The following is a 21,397-nucleotide window of genomic DNA, read 5'->3' as shown; positions in this document are numbered from 1 at the left end:
TGTCTCTGTGTGTGTGAATGTGTGTCTCTCTGTGTCTGTGTGTGTGTGTGTGTGTGTCTCTGCATGTGTGTGTCTCTGTGTGTGTGAATGTGTGTCTCTCTGTGTCTGTGTGTGTGTGTGTGTGTGTGTGTGTCTCTGTGTCTCTGTGTGTGCGTGTCTCTGTGTGTGTGAATGTGTGTCTCTCTGTGTCTGTGTGTGTGTGTGTGTGTGTGTCTCTCTCTCTGTGTGCGTGAGTGTGTCTCTCTGTGTCTGTGTGTGTGTATGTGTCTCTGCGTGTGTGTGTCTCTATGTGTGTGTGTGTGTGTGTGTGTGTGTCTCTCTCTCTGTGTGCGTGAGTGTGTCTCTCTGTGTCTGTGTGTGTGTATGTGTCTCTGCGTGTGTGTGTCTCTATGTGTGTGTGTGTGTGTGTGTGTGTGTGTGTCTCTGTGTCTCTGTGTGTGTGTGTCTCTGTGTCTGTGTGTGTTTCTGCGTGTATATATCTCTGCGTGTGTGTGTGTCTCTGTGTGTGTCTCTCTCTCTCTCTCTCTCTCTCTCTCTGTGTCTCTGTGTGTGTCTCTCTCTCTGTGTGTGTGTCTGTGTGTGTGTGTGTCTCTCTCTGTGTATGTGTCTGTGTCTCTCTCTCTGTGTCTGCATGTGTGTCTCTGTGTGTGTCTCTCTCTCTCTCTCTCTGTGTGTGTGTGTGTGTGTGTCTCTCTCTCTCTTTCTCACTTTCACTTTCACTTCCGGTGCGAGCGTGAGTGTGCAGAGCGTGTGGGTGAGAGCTCTTCGGTGAGTCTGAGTAAATCTAATTTTTTTTCTTTCTGGCTTTTTTTCTGATCTTTCGTTTGATTGTTTTTTTTTTGTGCGATTTGGGTTTTTTTTTTTTTTTTGTAGTTGTTTTGGGCCGCGTGCCACCTTACCGGGAGCATGACGGCCCCACACACACGGTGTTGTTTGGGTTCATTGACCCGGCGTCATGGCGTGAAAGTGGCGTCCGCGGTTAGTGTAGAGAAGTGCTGTCTTGCAGTGGGAGAGGTAGTTGGACATGAAAACATTATGTCTGCCTCCAGGATGAATAATGCCACTGTGGTATTTCTCAGTACTGTTGAAAAGGCTAATGAATTAGTTGAGGCAGGAATAGTTATTGATGATCTGTTTAATGCTGTACTTCCGCTGTCAACACCTTCAAAGAAAGTCACGCTATCTAATGTACCGCCGTTTTTAAGTGATGAGATACTAGGTAAGGCTTTGTCTCGCTATGGAAAACTTGTCTCTCCCATTAAAAAGATCCCTATCGGTGGCGGATCGCCTTTATTGAAGCATGTCGTTTCATTTAGGCGGTTTGTCTACATGGTAGTGAATGATGATGCTGATATGGATCTGTCTTTGCACTTTCGGGCGGATGACTATGATTACATCATTTACGTGACATCGGGAAACATGAGATGTTTTAGTTGTGGACAAACTAATCATTTAATTCGTGATTGTCCCGGGAAAAATTCAACCAATGTGTCAGGTGGTGGTGACGTCAGAAGCGATGTCCTTAGTGCTGAAACGGAGCCGGTTGACGAGACTCCGGGTGAGTCAGCGACAGGGTTACAAATCTCAGAGGATAGAAGTGATGGTGTTCCTGCGATCGCTGTAACTGAAGAACCTGCGCCTGAAAGCACAGTTTCTGATGTTACATTAGTTGTGTCTAATGTTCAGGAGGGGGGAGCCGTTATTGAGACGGAGAAGCATTTAAACGATGCTCTCGATGTTGAGCTGCAGCCTGCTGTGGAGAGCGTAGGTGACGTCATTCCAGTGGAAACGGTGCAGGCAGATTTTAAAGTCCCGTTAAAGAGGAGGAAGCCTGGTAGAACTGGGATTGATAGACACGCAAAAAAATCAGATAAAAGTGAGTTGTATGAAGATACGGAAAGTGATAGTACATCATCTGATTCAAGTGTTTGTCTTTCTCAGAGTGATTTTTCTGGTCATTACGAGGTTGATGATATTAAACTGTTTCTTAGAGCTACTAAGAATAAGAGGGGTGTGTGCATTGATGAATTTTTTCCTAATACAGAGCAGTTTGTTGAGAATACTAAGGCTTTCATGATGGAGGGATCCTTTACAAATAAAGAGGTCTACAGGTTAAAAAAAATAGTGAGGAAACTTAACTCTGAGCGTAGTAATGAGGATAGGGGGGAAACCTAATTCCATGGCTTTTAGTGGGGTTTTTTTGTGGACATTGTTTTTCTTTTTTTTCTTTTCTTTAAGCATGTGTCACGTTAATGTTGCTACTCTGAATGTGAATGGTGCCAGAGATATGTATAAAAGAGCAGCATTATTTGAAATAATTCATCAGAAAAAAATTGATGTTATGCTGTTACAAGAGACACATACTGATGTTATTAATGCTGCTGATTGGGCAGTGGAATGGAATGGGGTTGCTGTTCTAAGTCACAATACCACAATTAGTGGTGGAGTCGCTGTTCTCTTCGCTAAGGGTTTCAGCCCACACTCTTATCAGGTTGAAGAGGTTATTAAAGGTAGACTTTTAAAAGTAAGAGCCTCTTTTGAAAATGTTGTCTTTGTTTTTATTTGTGTGTATATACCAACTTCAGCTGTTGAGAGAATGCTTTTTTTAAGTACTTTGTCTTCTATCTTACAAAATGTTGCTGATGACGAGTATTTAATTTTGGGTGGTGATTTTAATTGCACAGAGTCTAATCTGGACAGAAATCATGTGGAACCTCATGTACCCTCACGTCAGCGTCTTGTTCAGTTAAAAAAAACACATGAATTAATTGATATTTGGAGGCAGCTTAATGGAGAGCAAAGGCAATACACTTGGTCTCATGTTCGTGGTAACACTATTTCTTTAGCAAGACTGGATAAGTTTTATGTTTTTAAACATCATGGGAGTATTGTTGAGAGCTGTTTTATTATTCCATCGGGTCTTTCAGATCATAGTATGGTGCAGTGTGGTATCTGTTTTAATTCTATCAAGCCAAAGAGTGCCTATTGGCACTTAAATACCACTTTATTGGATGACAAGTGTTTTAGGGAAAGTTTTAAATATTTTTGGAGCATGTTTAAAACTACAAAGAATTCTTTTAGAACACTGCAGCAATGGTGGGACTTTGGGAAAGTCCAGATAGAGCAACTATGTCAACAATACTCTCAGAACGTCACTAGAGAGGTAACCCTGAGTTTGAGCTCCTTAGAGACTGATATTTTAAAATTGCAAGAATTGGCTCACTTGCCTGAGGTGGAGTCTCTTATAAAAAATAAGACGACTCAGCTATCTGACCTTTTAGGGCTTAAAACGCAGGGTGCTCTGGTCAGGTCACGTTTTCTAAGCATAAATGAAATGGATGTACCATCAAGGTTTTTCTTTAGCTTGGAAAAGAAAAATGGGCAGAATAGAGTTATTCATGCCTTACGGTCTGAATCTGGAGCATTGTTAACTGACCCTAAGGATATCTGTAAGAGAGCAGCTAATTTTTATGAGTCTTTATATAAAAATGAACTGAGTCCAGATTATAGGTGTGACAGTGCTTTTTTTAAAAATCTTCCTCAAGTGGCGGAGGAAGTCAACGCAAAGATCTCAGGTGCTGTGACCATGGAGGAACTGGTTAAAGCCCTCCAAGGTATGGCGCTGGGAAAAGCACCAGGGATTGATGGTCTGCCTGTTGACTTTTATAAGTCCCTTTGGTCAGAGATTGGAGAGGACTTGCTAGAGGTACTGAATGACAGTTTAGCCGGAGGGTTTCTGCCATTGAGTTGCCGCAGAGCGGTCCTGACTCTCCTACCCAAGAAGGGTGATCTGACGGACATCAGGTGCTGGCGACCGGTCTCCCTCCTGTGTGGCGACTACAAGCTGCTCTCTAAGGTCTTAGCAAATCGATTGGCAGAGGTTATGGACCAGGTAATTCATCCTGATCAGACATACTGCGTCCCCGGGAGGTCAATTTTTGATAATGTTTTTCTGATTCGTGACCTTCTTGATGTCTCTAAGAGGCTAAATCTAGATTATGGCCTTATATCATTAGATCAAGAGAAAGCCTTTGATCGCGTTGAGCACACTTATTTATGGAGAGTTCTGGAAGCCTTTGGTTTTTGCAAAACCTTTATAGATCAGGTGAAAGTTCTCTATAGTGACGTTCAGAGCATTCTCAAGGTTAACGGTGGTTTGTGTGCTCCTTTTAAAGCCTGCAGAGGTATTAGACAGGGGTGCTCCCTTTCTGGTATGCTCTATTCTTTGGCCATAGAGCCTTTATTACAACAAATTAGGTTGAAACTAGAGGGTATTTCTTTGCCATCGTGTAATTGCAACTTTTCATTATCAGCGTATGCTGATGATTTAGTAGTAATGATTAGTAAGCAAAGTGATGTGCAGGTTTTATTCGAATTGCTTGGAGATTTTAAAACCTTGTCTTCCGCTAATGTAAACTGGAATAAGAGTGAAGCCCTTCTGATAGGAAGCTGGGAAGGTGGAAAACCCCAACTCCCTTCTGGTTTACAGTGGGGAAAAGAAGGATTTAGATATTTGGGGGTTTTTCTGGGTGAGGAGAGAGTAGTACAGAAAAACTGGGAAGGTTTAATTGAAAAAGTCAAAGGACGCCTAGACAAGTGGAAGCATTTGTCTCCAAAATTATCATATAGAGGACGCGTTTTAATTGTTAACAACTTGGTGGCGTCTTCCTTATGGCATAGGTTTGCCTGTGTAGATCCTCCTTTGCAATTACTTTTAAAAATTCAGACTCTCATGGTGAACTTTTTTTGGGATAGGTTACACTGGGTTTCACAAAATGTATTGTTTTTGCCTAAGGAGGAGGGTGGACAAGGACTAATGCATCTTCAAAGCAGGATTGCAGCCTTTCGGTTGCAGTTTGTGCAAAGACTGCTGGATGGACCTTCAGACTGTAACTGGCGCGCTGTTTCATGCCTGATTCTACGGAGCTTTGCAGGTTTGGGACTTGACAAAGCACTTTTCCTAATGGATCCCCTAAAACTGGACACCTCTAAGTTGCCAATTTTTTATAAGAATACTTTTAAAGTTTGGAGTCTCTTTTTTGTCCAGCGTTCAGATAGCTCACCTTCTCTTTTCTGGTTACTGGAAGAGCCTTTAATCCATGGCGCCCGGTTGGATTTAATGGACAGTTCCTGTTTTCCTGGACTCAGTAGGGTGTTGGTGGGACATGACGTTCTCACTCTGAGTCAGCTACTGAGCATTGTGGGGCCAGATTTCAAGGATGAAGTAGCTCTAGCTCAACACTTGGGAATCAGGTCTATTCGTCTTGTTAACCAGTTGCTCATGAAATGGAAAGCTGCTCTTGAAACAACTGAAATGGAATTGTTAACGGAATATTGTGTAGGTTCTTGTGTTGCAAATCCCAAAGACTCCTTTCCTCGTTTATCTTTGGCTATAAATGTTGAAGGGATTATTTCCCCCTTTTTTAAAAATTCTGCATCTCTGTGTAAAGACTTTTTTTTAAGTGCTGGTAAATCTTTGTACAGGTCTTGTGTTTTAGTGTTTAGCAAAAATGTCTTAAGTGCAAGAGTTGATACTCCCTGGCGTGATGTTTTTAAACTGGACGAAGGCGTAAAGCCTGAGTGGAGTTCTTTGTATAAACCACCGTTAACCAAGAGAACAGGTGATTTACAGTGGAAGATCATTCATGGTGCTGTTGCGGTTAACGCTTTTGTGTCAGTTTTAAACCCTGAAGTTGACTCTGGATGTCCTTTTTGCTCTACTAGAGAAACCATTTTTCATGTGTTCATGAATTGTTGTAGACTACAACCTTTGTTTGAAGTTGTAAGCGATGTTTTTATGAGGTGCAATGAGACCTTTTCTCTGGAGACATTTATTTTGGGGTACAAGTATGTGAGAAAAAAAAGTGTTGTCTGTCAGCTTCTGAATTTTGTTCTAGGCCAAGCCAAGCTGGCCATTTATTTAAGTAGGAAAAAGAAAATAGAACAGAATCTTAATCAGAATATGGTTGCCTTGTTTTCTAACCTGGTGAAGTCAAGAGTTATGGTAGATTTTTTATATTATAAGTCCATTGATGATTTTGTTACATTTGAATGTATTTGGTGCTACAAGGAGGCTCTGTGCTCTGTTTTTGAAGGCGAATTGATTTTTGTGCTGTGATTTTTTTCATTTTTATTTTGTACATTTATACTTTGGTGTAAAAGTCTGGTATGATAAATACTAGGTAATGTCTTGTACACTGTGTTGTAATAAAAGTTTTGTTAAAATCAAAATCTCTCTCTGTGTCTGTGTGTGTCTCTCTGTGTGTGTGTGTGTGTGTCTGTGTGTATGTGTCTCTGTGTGTGTGTCTCTCTCTCTCTCTCTCTCTCTCTCTCTCTCTCTGTGTCTGTGTGTGTGTGTGTGTGTCTGTGTCTCTCTCTCTGTGTCTGCGTGTGTGTCTCTCTCTGTGCGTGTGTGTCTCTGTGTGTGTGTGTGTCTCTCTGTGTGTGTGTGTCTCTGTGTGTATCTCTCTCTCTCTCTCTCTCTCTGTGTGTGTGTGTGTGTGTGTGTGTGTGTCTCTCTCTCTCTCTCTCTGTGTGTGTGTGTGTCTCTCTCTCTCTCTCTGTGTGTGTGTGTGTCTCTCTCTCTCTCTCTGTGTGTGTGTGTGTGTGTGTGTCTCTCTCTCTGTGTGTGTGTGTGTGTGTGTATCTCTCTCTCTCTGTGTGTGTGTGTGTGTGTCTCTCTCTCTCTGTGTGTGTGTGTGTAACTGATAAGGCTGGGTGTTTCTCTCAGCTGTTGTAAACAGGCGTTTAGTTCTGGATTCTTGAGGCGTTTCAATCAGTGTGTGACGGATCAGTGATCCTCTCAAAACCAGCGCCACACGCTTCCCCTCCGGACACGAACGTTCCCACACACACACACACACACACACGCATGAAGTGTCACAGAGATTACATGTCACAGCCAATTAGAGTTTAAGCAAACGTGTGTGTGTGTGTGTGTGGGAGGATTCATGTTTCTGATGCTAATTTGAGAGAAGAGTGTCCCATCACTGTGATATTGTGTAACTCTGGGTGGCGTCTCTCGTCAGGACTGTGTGTCGTGTGTTTGGGATGTGTTTCTTCAGACGGGTATCGATGGCAAACATCTGCTCTGCTGTCTCCTGCAGCTCTTCACACGCTTTGATTACTCGCTCGCAAACAAAGAGACATTAGGAGCAGTTCTGTCTGTAATCCTCACAGAAACACAGTCTTCTGCTGCTGATAATGCTCAAGATCCAGCAGTTAATCTGTGACGTGAAGAATGAGGATTATTAAACAGTGTTTCCACTGGAGCCACAGAAAAACACACTCCAGCGGATAATGATCCTAATTAATTTGATGACATTATTAATCCCTGTTTTCTGAACATTGTTATTGGGATCAAGTCTGATCTCAGATGCTCTTGGTCCAGAGTGACCCTTTAAATAAAATCTCATGTATAGATTGATTTTGTGTGTGTGTGTGTGTGTGTGTGTGTGTGTGTGTGTGTGTGATAAGGACAAGCGACTCGTCTCGATAAATCACAGAAACCCAATCACAGACCGAGAGATTAGATGCGGATCACAATAATCAAATCTTGCTTCTCCTATTTTCAGATCTGGTTTGGGAATGTTGACGAGGTAAGGACATGATTTGATCAGATCAGATCAGATTAAATGATGGAGCTGGCGGTGTAATCCAGCAGAGATTACTGCGGTAAACACGACTGTAATTTACTGCCGTTATTTGTGCGGCGTACAGTCCAGCGTCAGTCCCAGGATATCTGATATTAAAGTAATATAATAATCTTATGCAGAAGATGTTACAGTTTCATCCGCTTCTTATTAAACACGCTGAACATGCAGCAGTAAATAATGATGTTTGTCTGTGATTGTGACAAACACAGAGACACAAACCTTCACAAACACAGACGAAAATAAAAGATTAGAATATAGAGCAACTGAACCCTAAAAAACATCAAAACATGTCCTGCTCATATCAGTTATTCAGATATATAAAGGTTAAAATCAGATGGTCACATGAACTAAGAATGAATAATACTCAGCATTTATCTGAACATTCTGTCAAATCAAAAATGATCTTTTAACATTAGTTAATACACTGTGAACATGATCATTTTTTTTAAATAAAAATGCATAAAGATGCATAAAGTTTTTTTTATTATCTAATGTTAAAAAAGAGATATTGTTGTAATGTGTTACAAAATAATTAAAGAGTTAAAAGAGATTCAAAGTGAACAGACAAACTGGAAGAACTGTAAAAGAACTACAATTTACTGTAAACTCAAAAATATTAGCAAATAATATTTTTCTTTTAAAATATGTACAAATTCACTCAAAATATTATGTCTAAAATGCACAAAATGCCACATTTTGTCACATTCAGTAATGAATCACATGACAATTAAAATAAGATATATATCCAAAACAGCAAAAAAAATAAAAATAAAATAAAATAAAATACCAAGTAGTTTGCATGACTGGTTATTTCTATCATAAATTAAAAAATGAAATGTTTAGCAGCTCACATCTCATTCTGAAGTCTTTCATTGTTATTAAGACTGGATTTTATTTGCAATGTTAATCATTTTGAAGTATGACATTAACAGACAGACAAGCCTAAAAATAGCAAAAAGAGTAAAACAAAAAGAGTGGATTCAGAACGGAGCGCTGCACATATTTCCAAACATACACATCAAACACTAGGGACACCTGTGGTCAACGAATGGTTTAAATGAGCTAAAAATCATTCATTCACTTATTTTTCTATTAATTTGGTCTGAAATATGAGCTAGACGCGTTCTCCTCCGGATGAGCGGAGAGATGTGCAGCGTTTATTAATGAGAGCCGAGATTGTGTTCACAGGATCGTTGCGAGCGCAGGGACAGTCAGGGGCCGCGGTGACACAGTCAGGAACACATGAAAGAGGTTCAGGGACCAGACACACACACACACACACACACACACTTTGTTCTCCGCTTCAAAGAACAACGAGCACTCGGAGGAATCCACAAACAATACAGGAGGAAAGAAAGATAAAAACAGCAAACGGACGGCCAGAGGAAGTCAAACTCAACTAATGGTACCTGACTGGAGCGCCTCGGCTCTGAGCCGGTTTGAGCAGAACCGTCACCGTGCTGTCCGTCTGGTTCAGAGGAGTCTCCTGATCGTACACCGGCATCAGCGGAGCTGCAAAATTAGATTTACATAGCACTTTTACAGCTGCAATGCAAATACAAAGTGCCTTACACAGTATAAAACCATTTTATTTGATTTATGTGCTGCAGACACACACCTGAGATCTTGGTGGTGGCCTGTGTGATGGCCGGCGGTCCGAAGCCCTTCGCTGTGCTGGCTCTGATGGTGAAGGAGTACGTGGAGCCCGGGTACAGACCCAGAAACACACTGCTGCTTTCATTCCCCAGTTTAACCACCTTCCCGCTCTGGTTAGAGAGATCCAGCAGCGGGTCGAAGGAGCTGACGGCTTTATACGAGATCTGAGAACAACACAAACACCAGCGCTCACGTTACAATCACACAAATGCATATCAGTGTCGCCCAAACAAATGATTCAAGAAGTGCTTCGGGTTCCACCAAATTAGACTCTATGATATCTGAAATGCTTCAAGGCTCTTTTCAATTATCAGCCCGCCATAAATAAATAAAGAAATCAATGAAACCGTCTGTGATTCTGTCGGATCAGGGCAGGAATCTGAAGGAGAAAGTGTCTTCTCATATTTGGAGGGGTTTGTTCATTACGCGGCTTTAATGAAGCGTTGTACTAGAAACACTTCTGCTTCTCAGAACCTCACACTGCTATTAGACTTAAATTATTCCCATTCTGAAATGAGAAAGTGGGGATGTTGTGAAGATCTGACTGACGTCATCCGGCGGAAACGATGTTCCTGCTGTGGATCGGGTCAGGAACAGAGAATCTGAGGACGGGAAATCTCCCTGGAAATTTACAAGAAGAACAGAATGTCTGGAATCAGAGAGAGAGAGAGAGAGAGAGAGAGAGAGAGAGAGAGAGAGAGAGAGAGAGAGAGAGGAAGGAGAGGAAGGATCAGGGTTCCCTTGATAAGAGGAAAAAAGCCCAAACTGTCCTTTGATATCACGACCCGTCAGAGAGTCTCAGCTTCAGCGCTTTGATACTGTCAAATCAAAGACAGGACGTCACTGCCAGCTCATGGACAATCAGGTCTACGGTTAGTCCCACCTGACACACACACACACACACACACACACACACACACACACACACTCACACGGTGAAGAGCTGGACTGATAGTTCTTGTTTTTCCTGGATTGATGGATCTACTAGTTCCCAGTCTGTGTCTCAAGTAACTATTAAATATTAGATAATCTGTCAAAGTCGAGACGCTTCAAGAATTCCTTTGTGTGGTTACTAGGGAGTTGCTTGCTGGTTGCTAGGATGGCTGTGTGTGTGTGTGTGTGTGTTCACCTCATACTGAGTGATGATGCCGAAGGTCTGCGCTGGTTCTCTCCACTTCAGCAGGATCTTGTCCTCGTAAACACTGGCCTGGATCGAATCCAGAGGAACTTCCCCCGGCACTGACAGGAAGTGACATCACAAACAGGAAGTGACATCACAAACCATCAAAACACAGCAACAGCAGTAGCTCTTCATTTGCATGCGACATCCTCAGTAGCGGTTTTGTTTTGTTAGAGTTAACAAACGTTAAATGAATGTTTGGTATCTAAGAAGTGAGCGGTTCATGCTGAAAAGCTACATTCTGTTACATGGTATTACGAAGCGAAGGGGTTTTATTACTAAAATGAGAACAAATGATGGTTTTGAATGCGTAGATCTACAGAAATACACACGTTCCCCTCTTATTTCTGGTTTGTTTATGGTTTCATCCTCTCACAGGAGCGTTATTAACTCGACGTGACTCTGAGCAGAACAAAAGAGTGTGTGTGTGTGTGTGTGTGTGTGTGTGTGTGTGTGTGTGTGTGTGTTTAAGAGACGCGGCCCAGGTGTCTAATTATTTATAAAGGTTGCCGATCTCTGGAAACAAAAACATCATGTTTATTCGGTCCGAAGAGCTCTGCTAATGGGGGACGTAATTAGACATTCAAGCTAAATGTCAGCGCTTCATGAAGGAACATGTGGAATAAGATGAGTGTGATCCAGCAGCTGATTCACTGACGTAATGATGCTCTTACACACAATACAGCGCTCATCTGAGCAACTTCACCCTTCAGTTAATCCTTCAGATTTAGCAAAGAAGCCTCTTCTGATCAAGAATCTTTCCTGTCTGCTTCAGGTTATTGAGGTGCTTTATGATTACTTCTTTTTGATTAATAAATCCAATCAACTAAAGTCCCAATGTTTCAGAAGTTCTGTAAAACTTTAGCCTATATACAAACCCGAATCAAAAAAAGTTGGGACACTGTACAAATTGTGAGTAAAAAAGGAATGGAATAATTTACAAATCTCATAAACTTATATTTTATTCAAAATAGAATATAGATAACATATCAAATGTTGAAAGTGAGACATTTTGAAATGTCATGCCAAATATTGGCTCATTTTGGATTTCATGAGATCTACACATTCCAAAAAAGTTGGGACAGGTAGCAATAAGAGGCCGGGAAAGTTAAATGTGCATATAAGGAACAGCTGGATGACCAATCTGCAACTTATTAGGTTAATTGGGAACATGATTGGGTATAAAAAGAGCCTCTCAGAGTGACAGTGTCTCTCAGAAGTCAAGATGGGCAGAGGATCACCAATTCCCCCAATGCTGCGACGAAAAATAGTGGAGCAATATCAGAAAGGAGTTTCTCCAAGAACAATTGCAAAGAATTTGAAGTTATCATCATCTACAGTGTATAATATCATCCAAAGATTCAGAGAATCTGGAACAATCTCTGTGTGTAAGGGTCAAGGCCGGAAAACCACACTGGATTCCCGTGATCTTCAGCTTTTAGACGGCTCTGCATCACATACAGGAATGATACTGTAATGGAGATCACAACATGGGCTCAGGAATACTTCCAGAAAACATTGTCGGTCAACACAATCCACCGTGCTATTCGCCATGACCGGCTAAAACTCTATAGGTAAAAAAAGAAGCCATAACTAAACATGATCCAGAAGCGCAGGTGTTTTCTCTGGGCCAAGGCTCATTTAAAATGAACTGTGACAGAGTGGAAAACTGTTCTGTGGTCAGACGAATCAAAATTGGAAGTTCTTTTTGGAAAACTGGGACACCATGTCATCCGGACTACAGAAGACAAGGACAACCCAAGTTGTTATCAGCGCTCAGTTCAGAAGCTGCATCTCTGATGGTATGGGGTTGCATGAGTGTGTGTGGCATGGGCAGCTTACACATCTGGAAAGATGAGCTCCATCAATGCTGAAAGGTGTATCCAAGTTCTAGAACAACATATACTCCCATCCAGACATCGTTTCTTTCAGGGAAGACCTTGCATTTTCCATCATGACAATGCCAGACCACATACTGCATCAATTACAACATCATGGCTGTGTAGAAGAAGGATCCGGGTCTGAAATGACCAGCCTGCAGTCCAGATCTTTCACCCAGAGAAAACATTTGGTGCATCATAAAGAGGAAGATGTGAAAAAGAAGACCTAAGACAGTTGAGGAACTAAAAGCCTGTATTAGACAAGATCCTAAACTTGAGACACTTGTCTCCTCAGTCCCCAGACGTTTGCACTCTGTTATAAAAAGAAGAGGGGATGCCACACAGTGATAAACATGGCCTTGTCCCAACTTTTTTGAGATGTGTTGATGCCATGAAATTTAAAATCAACTTATTTTTCCCTTAAAATTATACATTTTCTCACTTTAAAGTTATTTGATATGTCATCTATGTTGTATTCCTAATAAAATATTGAAATTTGAAACGTCCACATCATTGCATTGTGCTTTTATTCACAATTTGTACAGTGTCCCAACTTTTTTGGAATCGGGTTTGTATATTTTTATGAATTTTATTTAAATGTAGAGCTATATGTTCAATAAGGTTTCTTTTTTTAATATTTAGTTTTATATAGTGTGTATTAACTGGAAAAGTTCATAAACTAATGAAAGTAGACAGACAGACAGACTCTCTCTGTCTCACCGTCTTCTTCGGTCTGGACGTGGATCTCGGGGCTCTCTTTGACTCCCTCGCGGTTGCGCAGCAGCATCCTGAGGCTGAGGTTGGTGAAGGGCGAGAGGTTGTGGATGGTGTGCTGGCTGCCGTGTGCCGTCTCCTCCCTGCTCTCCTCCTTGCCTCCTCCTCTGGCGCGGTACTGCACCGTCAGGCTGTAGTTGTGGCAGCGGGTCACGTTATATCCCAGCGGCTCCCAGCGAAGCGTCACCTGACGGGCCTCGATGTCCACCACCTTCAGCTCCTGCGGGTCGTGCATGGGCTCTGAGAGAGACAACAACAAGTTACTTTTAAAATGAATGCATTACAATATTGCATTTCTCCCAAAAAATAACTAATTATATAACATAGTTACTTTTTTTATGGAAAGCAATGCGTTACGCTACTTTTGAATTACTTTTATATCTGCATGGGCAGAGCTTGCTTGTTTGTTTTTAATATAAATCACTCTTCTTCTACAAATGTAAAATCACAACAAAAGTGGAGTGAATAATCCTCATGCTGAAGGAAGTGTCAATTCTCATCAGAAACCAGAGCGCTGATCCCGTTTCTGTGGGTCTGCAAACATGAGAGCGACTCCTATAAACCACTCCAGGATCAAAGCAGCAATCAGATCAGATGAAAGACTGCATCTAATACAGCATCACAGCACAGTCCACAGACATCTGATCAACATCTGCTCAATGCATATCAAACAACTGCTTCTGTTGCTCTTTTGTAAGATGCATTGGATGAAAGAGCCTGCTGAATGCATACAGTAAATGTACAGTACATGCAAAATAACTAACAAAATAAAGAGCATCTTAAAAATGTATTGTTTTTGTTAGTCCAGAATACTATATTTTCCATAACTGAAATATGATATAGGTCTATATTTTATACTTATATTTTTCAAACGGTGCTGATGATCCAAACATGAAGCAGCAAGGGACCGGAAGCTTCTGGAAACAGGATGATGGAGGTAAATGGTGAGTTTATCTTCTGGGAAACATGCATCTCTTCAGTCGCTTCTGAAGGGCAGCAGTGAATGAAATCAGAAGACCGTTCTCTGTCTCTCTCTGGTTGGATTCAGGCCTCAACACACACTAATAGGATCAATTTCCATTCTCGCTTAAATCTGAAGTCCATTTCTCTGGAACTTAACATTTTCCCACCTATTAGACCCAGACAGCGCTCAATTTCCCTTTTCCATTCTGGAGACACACACACACACACACACACACACACACACTCATATAGCACCTCTCAGGTTTGTCACAGTGTGCACCAGAAAGACACCAGATGTCTTGAACAGCGATATATTTGGGGGGAAATTTACCATTTAATGAGTTATATTGGTTTAGGGTTAGGGTTTATGCAAATAAATATATAAAAACAGCTGAAAATGCAATTTTTGCTCTGAAGATGTGTTTTTAAAGTGTGACGTTCAAGCCTTTACTTCAGTACTTTACGCACAGTATAATGCATTAAGTCCAAGTGATGCATTATTCTTAAATGCATGTTAAAATGCATTATTGTATTATTGCAGATTCCTAAATCAGTTAAATCTGGTTGCTTGCCATGTGTTTTAATGCACTGCACATTCTGAAGATGTAATAATTAATAGATAAGTCTTATAATACATTATAACAACAATTATTTATGGGATAACTGAATGCATTATAAGGTGCATTAATGAATGCATTAGAATACTTTTATAATGCATTAAATATAAAGGCATCAAGTGGCACCAGAATAATAAATGCAGCTATTCGTCAAACCTCGTCTTCATTAATTCACCTGAATGTTGCTGCTGTTTCATAACATGATTTTAGCACAGTAAGTGCCCAGCCTCGGGGGGGCTCGTCGCTGTATTGTTCAATGACAGACTCTGAATGTTTCAGAAGAATGGAAGGTCGTCTCAGAGGTCTGCATGCTCCTCTGTGAAGCTCGTCCTTGACTGTTCAGACCTGACAGCTCAACGCTTGCTAAATGATTAAATGCAAATGGAAGATAAAAACAGAACACAAGCACGCATTACAGGGGACAAACCGCAAATGTGACGGAAACGCAGTGAACAGAGTTTAGCGTCTCAGATGCATTTCATCATTTATTCACAACACCAAAAAGCAAAGCAGAAAAATGACATTTGGAAAGGTCAGACGCACGAGAAACAGCTGAGCACGCATGTTCAAGAATCAGTCCGTCTTATTCTGACAAATCACACACATCAACATGCTGGAGAACACCGATGGACTGCGTGAGCAGATGTGTAATATCACCAATATTCACTTAAATTCATCTTTAGAGTAAAGGCTCTCTGCTTCATGTTGGGTGGTTCTGTGCCTCCACGTCATGCATTAACACTATATATATAATTTTCAGTGTGTGTGTGTGTGTGTGTGTGTTTATGAATTTACGCTGAGATACGTTTTTGAGAACAAGTGATGGGTAAAAAGAAAGAGTGAACTTAATTTCAGACAATCGCAGCCAAATTGATCCTCTTTACAATTTTCTAAGTTCAGCAGTTCTACTGATTTTTTGGACAATTGGCCGTATACACAGAATGATTTGTGAGATATTTCCTCCTCATTGATGTGAAAACCACTTGAGAATGAGGAGGAGACAAGAAAACACGGAGGAAGTGTTATTATGGATTATGTGTTTGAGTTAAAATCATCTTAATGCTGTATGTGTTTCAGGTTTTGTCTTCTCCAGATGTTCACTGATGGACTGGAGTGCTGTGGATTATTGTGATGTTTTTATCAGACTCTCATTCTGACGGCACCCATTCACTGCAGAGCATCCATTGATGAGACACTGATGCAGTGATACATTTCTACAAACCTGATGAAGACACACACTCATCCCAGTATTGGATGGACTGAGGATGAGTAAACTTAAATACATTTAAATGTTTGGGTGAAATAACACAAAATGTTTTTAATACTGAAGGATGAAAATAGAGTGAGATGAAGTGAACGAGAGCAGATGGACGTCTGAAGGCTCCTTCACATGCATTGCTGCCGTTTAAAGAGTGTCATGCAGAAAATAGAGCTTTAAAATCCCTCTATTTGCGTAACTATCAGCGACGCACAGTGACTGGGACGAGTCCGAGCGGGACGGGAACACACACACACACACACACACACACACACACACAGACACAAACACACACACACACACACACACACACACACACACACACACACACACACACACACACACAGACACAAACACACACACACACACACACACACACACACACACACAGACACAAACACACACACACACACACACACACACACACACACACAGAGTGAACTGTGTGAATGCCACCCAAACGTAACATTATCAGCATGTTTAACGATGTCAGTCATGGAGAAACACCTCAGAAATGACTGAACCAGGCCAATGTCTGCTTCAGTACAGAGAAAACGTGCCATACACATCCATAAACACACACACACACACATACTCAATGAAACACCAACACAACTGTACAAATCTCTGGCAAATTGTTTCTCGTTGTTATATTTCTTATTTGAACTTATTTCATAAATCAAACTATTTGGTAAAAAAGAAGAAGAAGAAACATCTATTGGTGAGAGAAGATAGAAATACTGCACCTGTCCTAAAATCTTCTGATGCTTTTGATGGAAAATAAAAAACTGAGCGATTCCCTGTGAGTAAACGAATCGAGCAGCTCAAATACTGTAAATGTGAGTACAGTAACAGTGATATAAAGTCCCGTGTGTTAAACAGTAAACATGAGTCGTGTCAGAGCAAACACACGAGCACATGACGGACGCTCGGCCTCTCTCATCAGCTGCTAATTGAATAATTTCAGCGTGACATTTAGATGGAACTATTAGCGGCTCTTTATCATTACAGCTTGACATTTATATAATATTTCCTAAATTCTCAGCACATTATTGACTCCTGTTCATCCTAATGGCTCGTTCACATTAACTTCATCAAGCAACTAGATGACATTATTACAACACACCAGATCAGACAACGAGAGAAGTGTGTAGGGGACGATTTGGGTTAAATATTAGGTATATATCCAAACTACTGCTCAAAAGATTGGGTCATACTTTATTTTTTATGTTTTCGAAAGAACAAAAAAAGTTTCTTCTGCTCACCAGGGCTGCATTTAATTGATTAGATCGCATTGTAACGCAGCATAAAGCAACGCAATGTGTTTGTGGCGAGTGGGGCGGGGCCGAGAGGCGTGGGAACGAGGAGTGAGGCCAGGTGTAGTGATTGGAGATGAGCTACACCTGAGCCCCACCGCTAGTATCGAGTCCCACGTAGGAGATGGAAGGATATAAAACTGGAGTGACGACCGTGAAGGACGAGAGAGGACCAGGCCTGGGACGTTATTTTAATGTGTGTGCTTTTTATTTATGCGCACCAGTCGGCCGTGAGGGGCTGGTGCGCCGTTTTGTATTTATTTATTAATTATTAAAATGAGTTTTGATTGTGCGCCGGTTCCCGCCTCCTTCTTCCCGATGAGTATGGAGTGAATATCGTTACAGTGTTGTAACACAACAAAGTATTGTAACACTTCATAATGCCGCATAAAGCACGGTAACGAATTGTGATGCAAAAAAGCATCATATAGAATGGTAATTTTATTGTAACACAACATAATTATCATAAAGCATTGAAACACATTGTAATGCAACAATGCATCATAAAGTATCATAATGCATCATAATGCAACAAAGCACCATAACACAACTTCATAATGCAACAAAGCATTGTAACACTTCATAAAGCAAAGAAACACATTGTAATGCAACAATGCATCATAAAGTATTGTAACACATCAAAATGCAACAAAGCATTGTAAGACTTCAGAATGCATTGTAACGCACCATAAAGCATTGTAAGACACCAAAATGCAACATAGCGCATTGTAATGCAACAACGCATCATAAAGAACGCTAAGTTTGTCATTGTGCTGTGTTCTTGCTGTAAGAATTATAAAGAATCAACCAGCACTGGTGTTTTCAAAGAAAGGGAAGTATTCAAAAGTTAAAGATCAATGTAAGAACTACCGAACCTGAGCATCTCTGACAAATATCTTGTAAACTGTGCAGCGTGATCGGTAATATAGATGCTGTCACACGTTTATTTGAATGGGTTTACGTATTAATTAGAAATAGACATGGCTTTATCATTTGCATCTTGACTCACTCTTATAATTAGAGTGTAGCTCAGTCTGAAGTCTCTGACGGTGTGATGCTGTAGAGACGGATGGATCCGATCGCTCCTCACACTAGTTAATGAAATGAGTTCAGCGGTGTGACCCGTCGGGCTCGATCTGATCTGTTAGACTGATGTGTCGATCTGCTCGTGAAGATCAGGAGGTCACAGGTCACGCTTTAACATGAACCCAATCACCAGGGTGATGGCGTTACCGTGACAACCGTGCATGGGATCGATGCTCAGTGTTCAACTGGGGTCCGTGTTTGGGACGGAGATCAGGGAGACCAATGCTCACAGACCTCAAAACAACCACTATCATTCCAGACTGCTTTTATTGATCAAGGACATATTAAACAGCAGAGACATCAAATCAAATGTGGCTGCTTTAATAAAACAAGGCAATGGATTCTTAATTCATGGCCACAGTTTAATTCAAACAAGGAAAGAGGTTGGTGGGAGCAATATACACCGCATGCCATGTGAGAGTCTCTGTATACACACTGCTGTAACAGAACACCTGCTGGTAATCTTCTGCCATAGTCACTATTCAGCCTTTGATGAATATATATACAGTTTAGCACATAATGCATCATAGCGCATGCCATATATAACACATGATGCATAATGTATCATAATGCATAGGGCATCATAATGCATCATTATGCATAAAACTTCATTATACATCATAATGTATCATAATACATAGTGCATCATAAATCGTCATTATACATCATGATGCATAACACATTATAAAGCATTATAACATGTAATAATGCATAACACATAATGCATCATGATGCATCATAACACATCAAAACCCATCATAAATCATGATAACATAAGTCATCCATATGAGTCATGCACTATATTATATCTCTTCAGCCCCACATTCCCGCTGATACTCCCTGAAATCAGATGAATTGTGAGCTTTTGAGGAAGTACGAGTGAAAGTAAAGTGACAGAATGAACTCTCCCGTCTGCTGTGTAACAGGGCTGAAGGTTTGGGTCTAATGAAACATGTTTCTCTGCGTGATTCATCTGACAACATACATCACGACTGACGGATATGAGTTTACAAACAGCCTGCAAAGTGCTAAAGCTAATTCCTCTCTTATTTATTTCATTCCTGCAACCGCTTTAAAATCAAACTTAGAAAAATAAAAGCAGACAAACAGTCAGGAGTGAATTTATCTTCATTAGCGCCGAAACTCATCTGCTTCCACTCAGCTGCCATTACTGATGATGAACGACATCAGACAGAACCAGAGACGAACGAGAAGAACGACAGATTACCAAAACAGAGAGGGGGAAAGAGACGAGGGAGGAAGGAACATAAGAGTGAAAGAAAGAGAGGAAGAAAGAAAGAAAGAAATGGAAGTTATGGAAAATAGAGAAAGAAATAATAGAAAAAAAGATAAGAGTAATTAAGCTTTTCCTTGATGGATCTCATGTGAGGTGTCAGGTAGAAGTCAACTTTACATTAAAAAGGTCATCTGATGCAATTTCAATTGTTACTTTCTCTTTGTTGTGTAACAAGCTCTTGGTGCATGAAGACGATCTGTAAAGTTACAAAGACTAAAGTCTCAAATCCAAAGAGATATTCTTTATCAAAGTTAAGACTCGTCCACACCTCCCGTTCAAACATGACCCACATGTCACTGTGTGGAAATATTTGCATAATGTCGCCCAAATGTTTCAGTTCGTCCAATCACAATGCACTGGGTCAGTCGGCCAATAAGAGCAGACTGTGCTTGTCAGAAGGAGGGGCTTTATAGATAATGAGGCGTTTGAGAGAGGCGGGGCATAGAGACCTATAATATTGTACAGTATCTGAATAATAATGTGTTTTTTTAAATATTAAAGCACGTCAACATATTCTGTTACACCAAATACACCAAATATTTTCATATGACCCCTTTAATATGTAGATTAATGTCTTATAATGTATGTTCATCACACAAACGATCAGAATGAGAACATGATGATGAACATGATGCAGCTGGAAGATGAAAGTCAATTTAAAATAATAGCTTCCTATTTTAATATTCTTTAAATATAAATTTATTTCTGTGATGCTCCGCTGTATTTTCAGCATCATTCCTCCAGTCTTCAGTGTCACATGATCTTCAGAAATCAGAATAATATGATTTTTTTTTTTTTTTAATGGCTGAAGAAAAAAAAAAGCACCGTGTCACAGAAATAAATTATATTAAAGTATATTACAATTGGAAACCAATATTAGAAACTGCAAATATACTTCACAATTCTGTATTTTTTAAACCAATAAATTTAGCCTTGGTGAGCATTAGATAAAAAATAAAAACATAAAAAAGAAAATCTCACTGATCCCAAACTTTAGAACAGCAGTGTGTGTGTGTGTGTGTGTGTGTGTTTATATATATACATACACACACACACTATAGCAGTATTTCTCAAGGTTATCAGAGATGGTATTGTGTCTTGTGAACAGGTAGATTTGTTCACTAGTTGGAAGTAAAATGGTCAGCGTGGCTTTTATTAAAGCTCTTCGAGAGGAAGAACATGCAATCAGACCGAAGCTTTGCATTCAGACAAACGCCTTTGTGTGGCTCACAAAACAATAACGCGCAGAAACGATAAGCCTGCAAACCTCCCACAGAATAATTCACTTTCAAGGGTAGATCTCATTTTTTTCCTGTACGTCTTTGTTTCTTTGTCACTGGACTTCCATTAAGCGCAGCAAAGAGAGAACAAAGACAGGAGAAAAACACTGGCTTCCTCAATCTGCTGCTGCTGAAACACATGTGTTAAACAGGTAAAGCCCAAACTGTCTTTGAGGAGCTAAACAGAGGACTGTTAGGAATTAGGCCAGACCAAAACTGAACAAGATAATAAACAGATGATGGGAATGATTCAGAGGGAACCAGGATGTGTGAGCATTCAGTGAAAAACTGAAGATCAGAAGATGATGAAGGTCATCCAACGCAAATCAGGCTTTGCAAACAGATGTTTAAGGAATGATGGAGAGATCATCTGATATTCTCAAGGGAAGACTCGTATGCATTAGGAGAAGATTGAAATATGATGATGTATTCATT

The 21,397-nt window shown here is 40.5% G+C and overlaps 1 protein-coding gene across 2 annotated transcripts in view; it reads right to left on the bottom strand.

The window, feature by feature from the left end:
* The window catches only part of LOC127951405 (receptor-type tyrosine-protein phosphatase mu), a 142,864-nt gene that overhangs the window by 55,609 nt on the left and 65,858 nt on the right, over nt 1–21,397 (bottom strand). For both annotated transcript variants that reach the window (XM_052549280.1, XM_052549279.1), the window contains exons 8-11: nt 13,092–13,385; nt 10,441–10,550; nt 9,274–9,475; nt 9,065–9,167 (exon numbers count right to left, since the gene is read on the bottom strand). In XM_052549280.1, the coding sequence (XP_052405240.1) occupies nt 9,065–9,167; nt 9,274–9,475; nt 10,441–10,550; nt 13,092–13,385 (709 nt within the window). The remainder of the gene's footprint in view (nt 1–9,064; nt 9,168–9,273; nt 9,476–10,440; nt 10,551–13,091; nt 13,386–21,397) is intronic.

Source organism: Carassius gibelio, chromosome B2 (assembly GCF_023724105.1).
Source record: "Carassius gibelio isolate Cgi1373 ecotype wild population from Czech Republic chromosome B2, carGib1.2-hapl.c, whole genome shotgun sequence".
Classification (NCBI taxonomy): domain Eukaryota; kingdom Metazoa; phylum Chordata; class Actinopteri; order Cypriniformes; family Cyprinidae; genus Carassius; species Carassius gibelio.
Note: the sequence above shows the minus strand (reverse complement) of the source record. Positions and strands in the feature narration are given on the sequence as shown.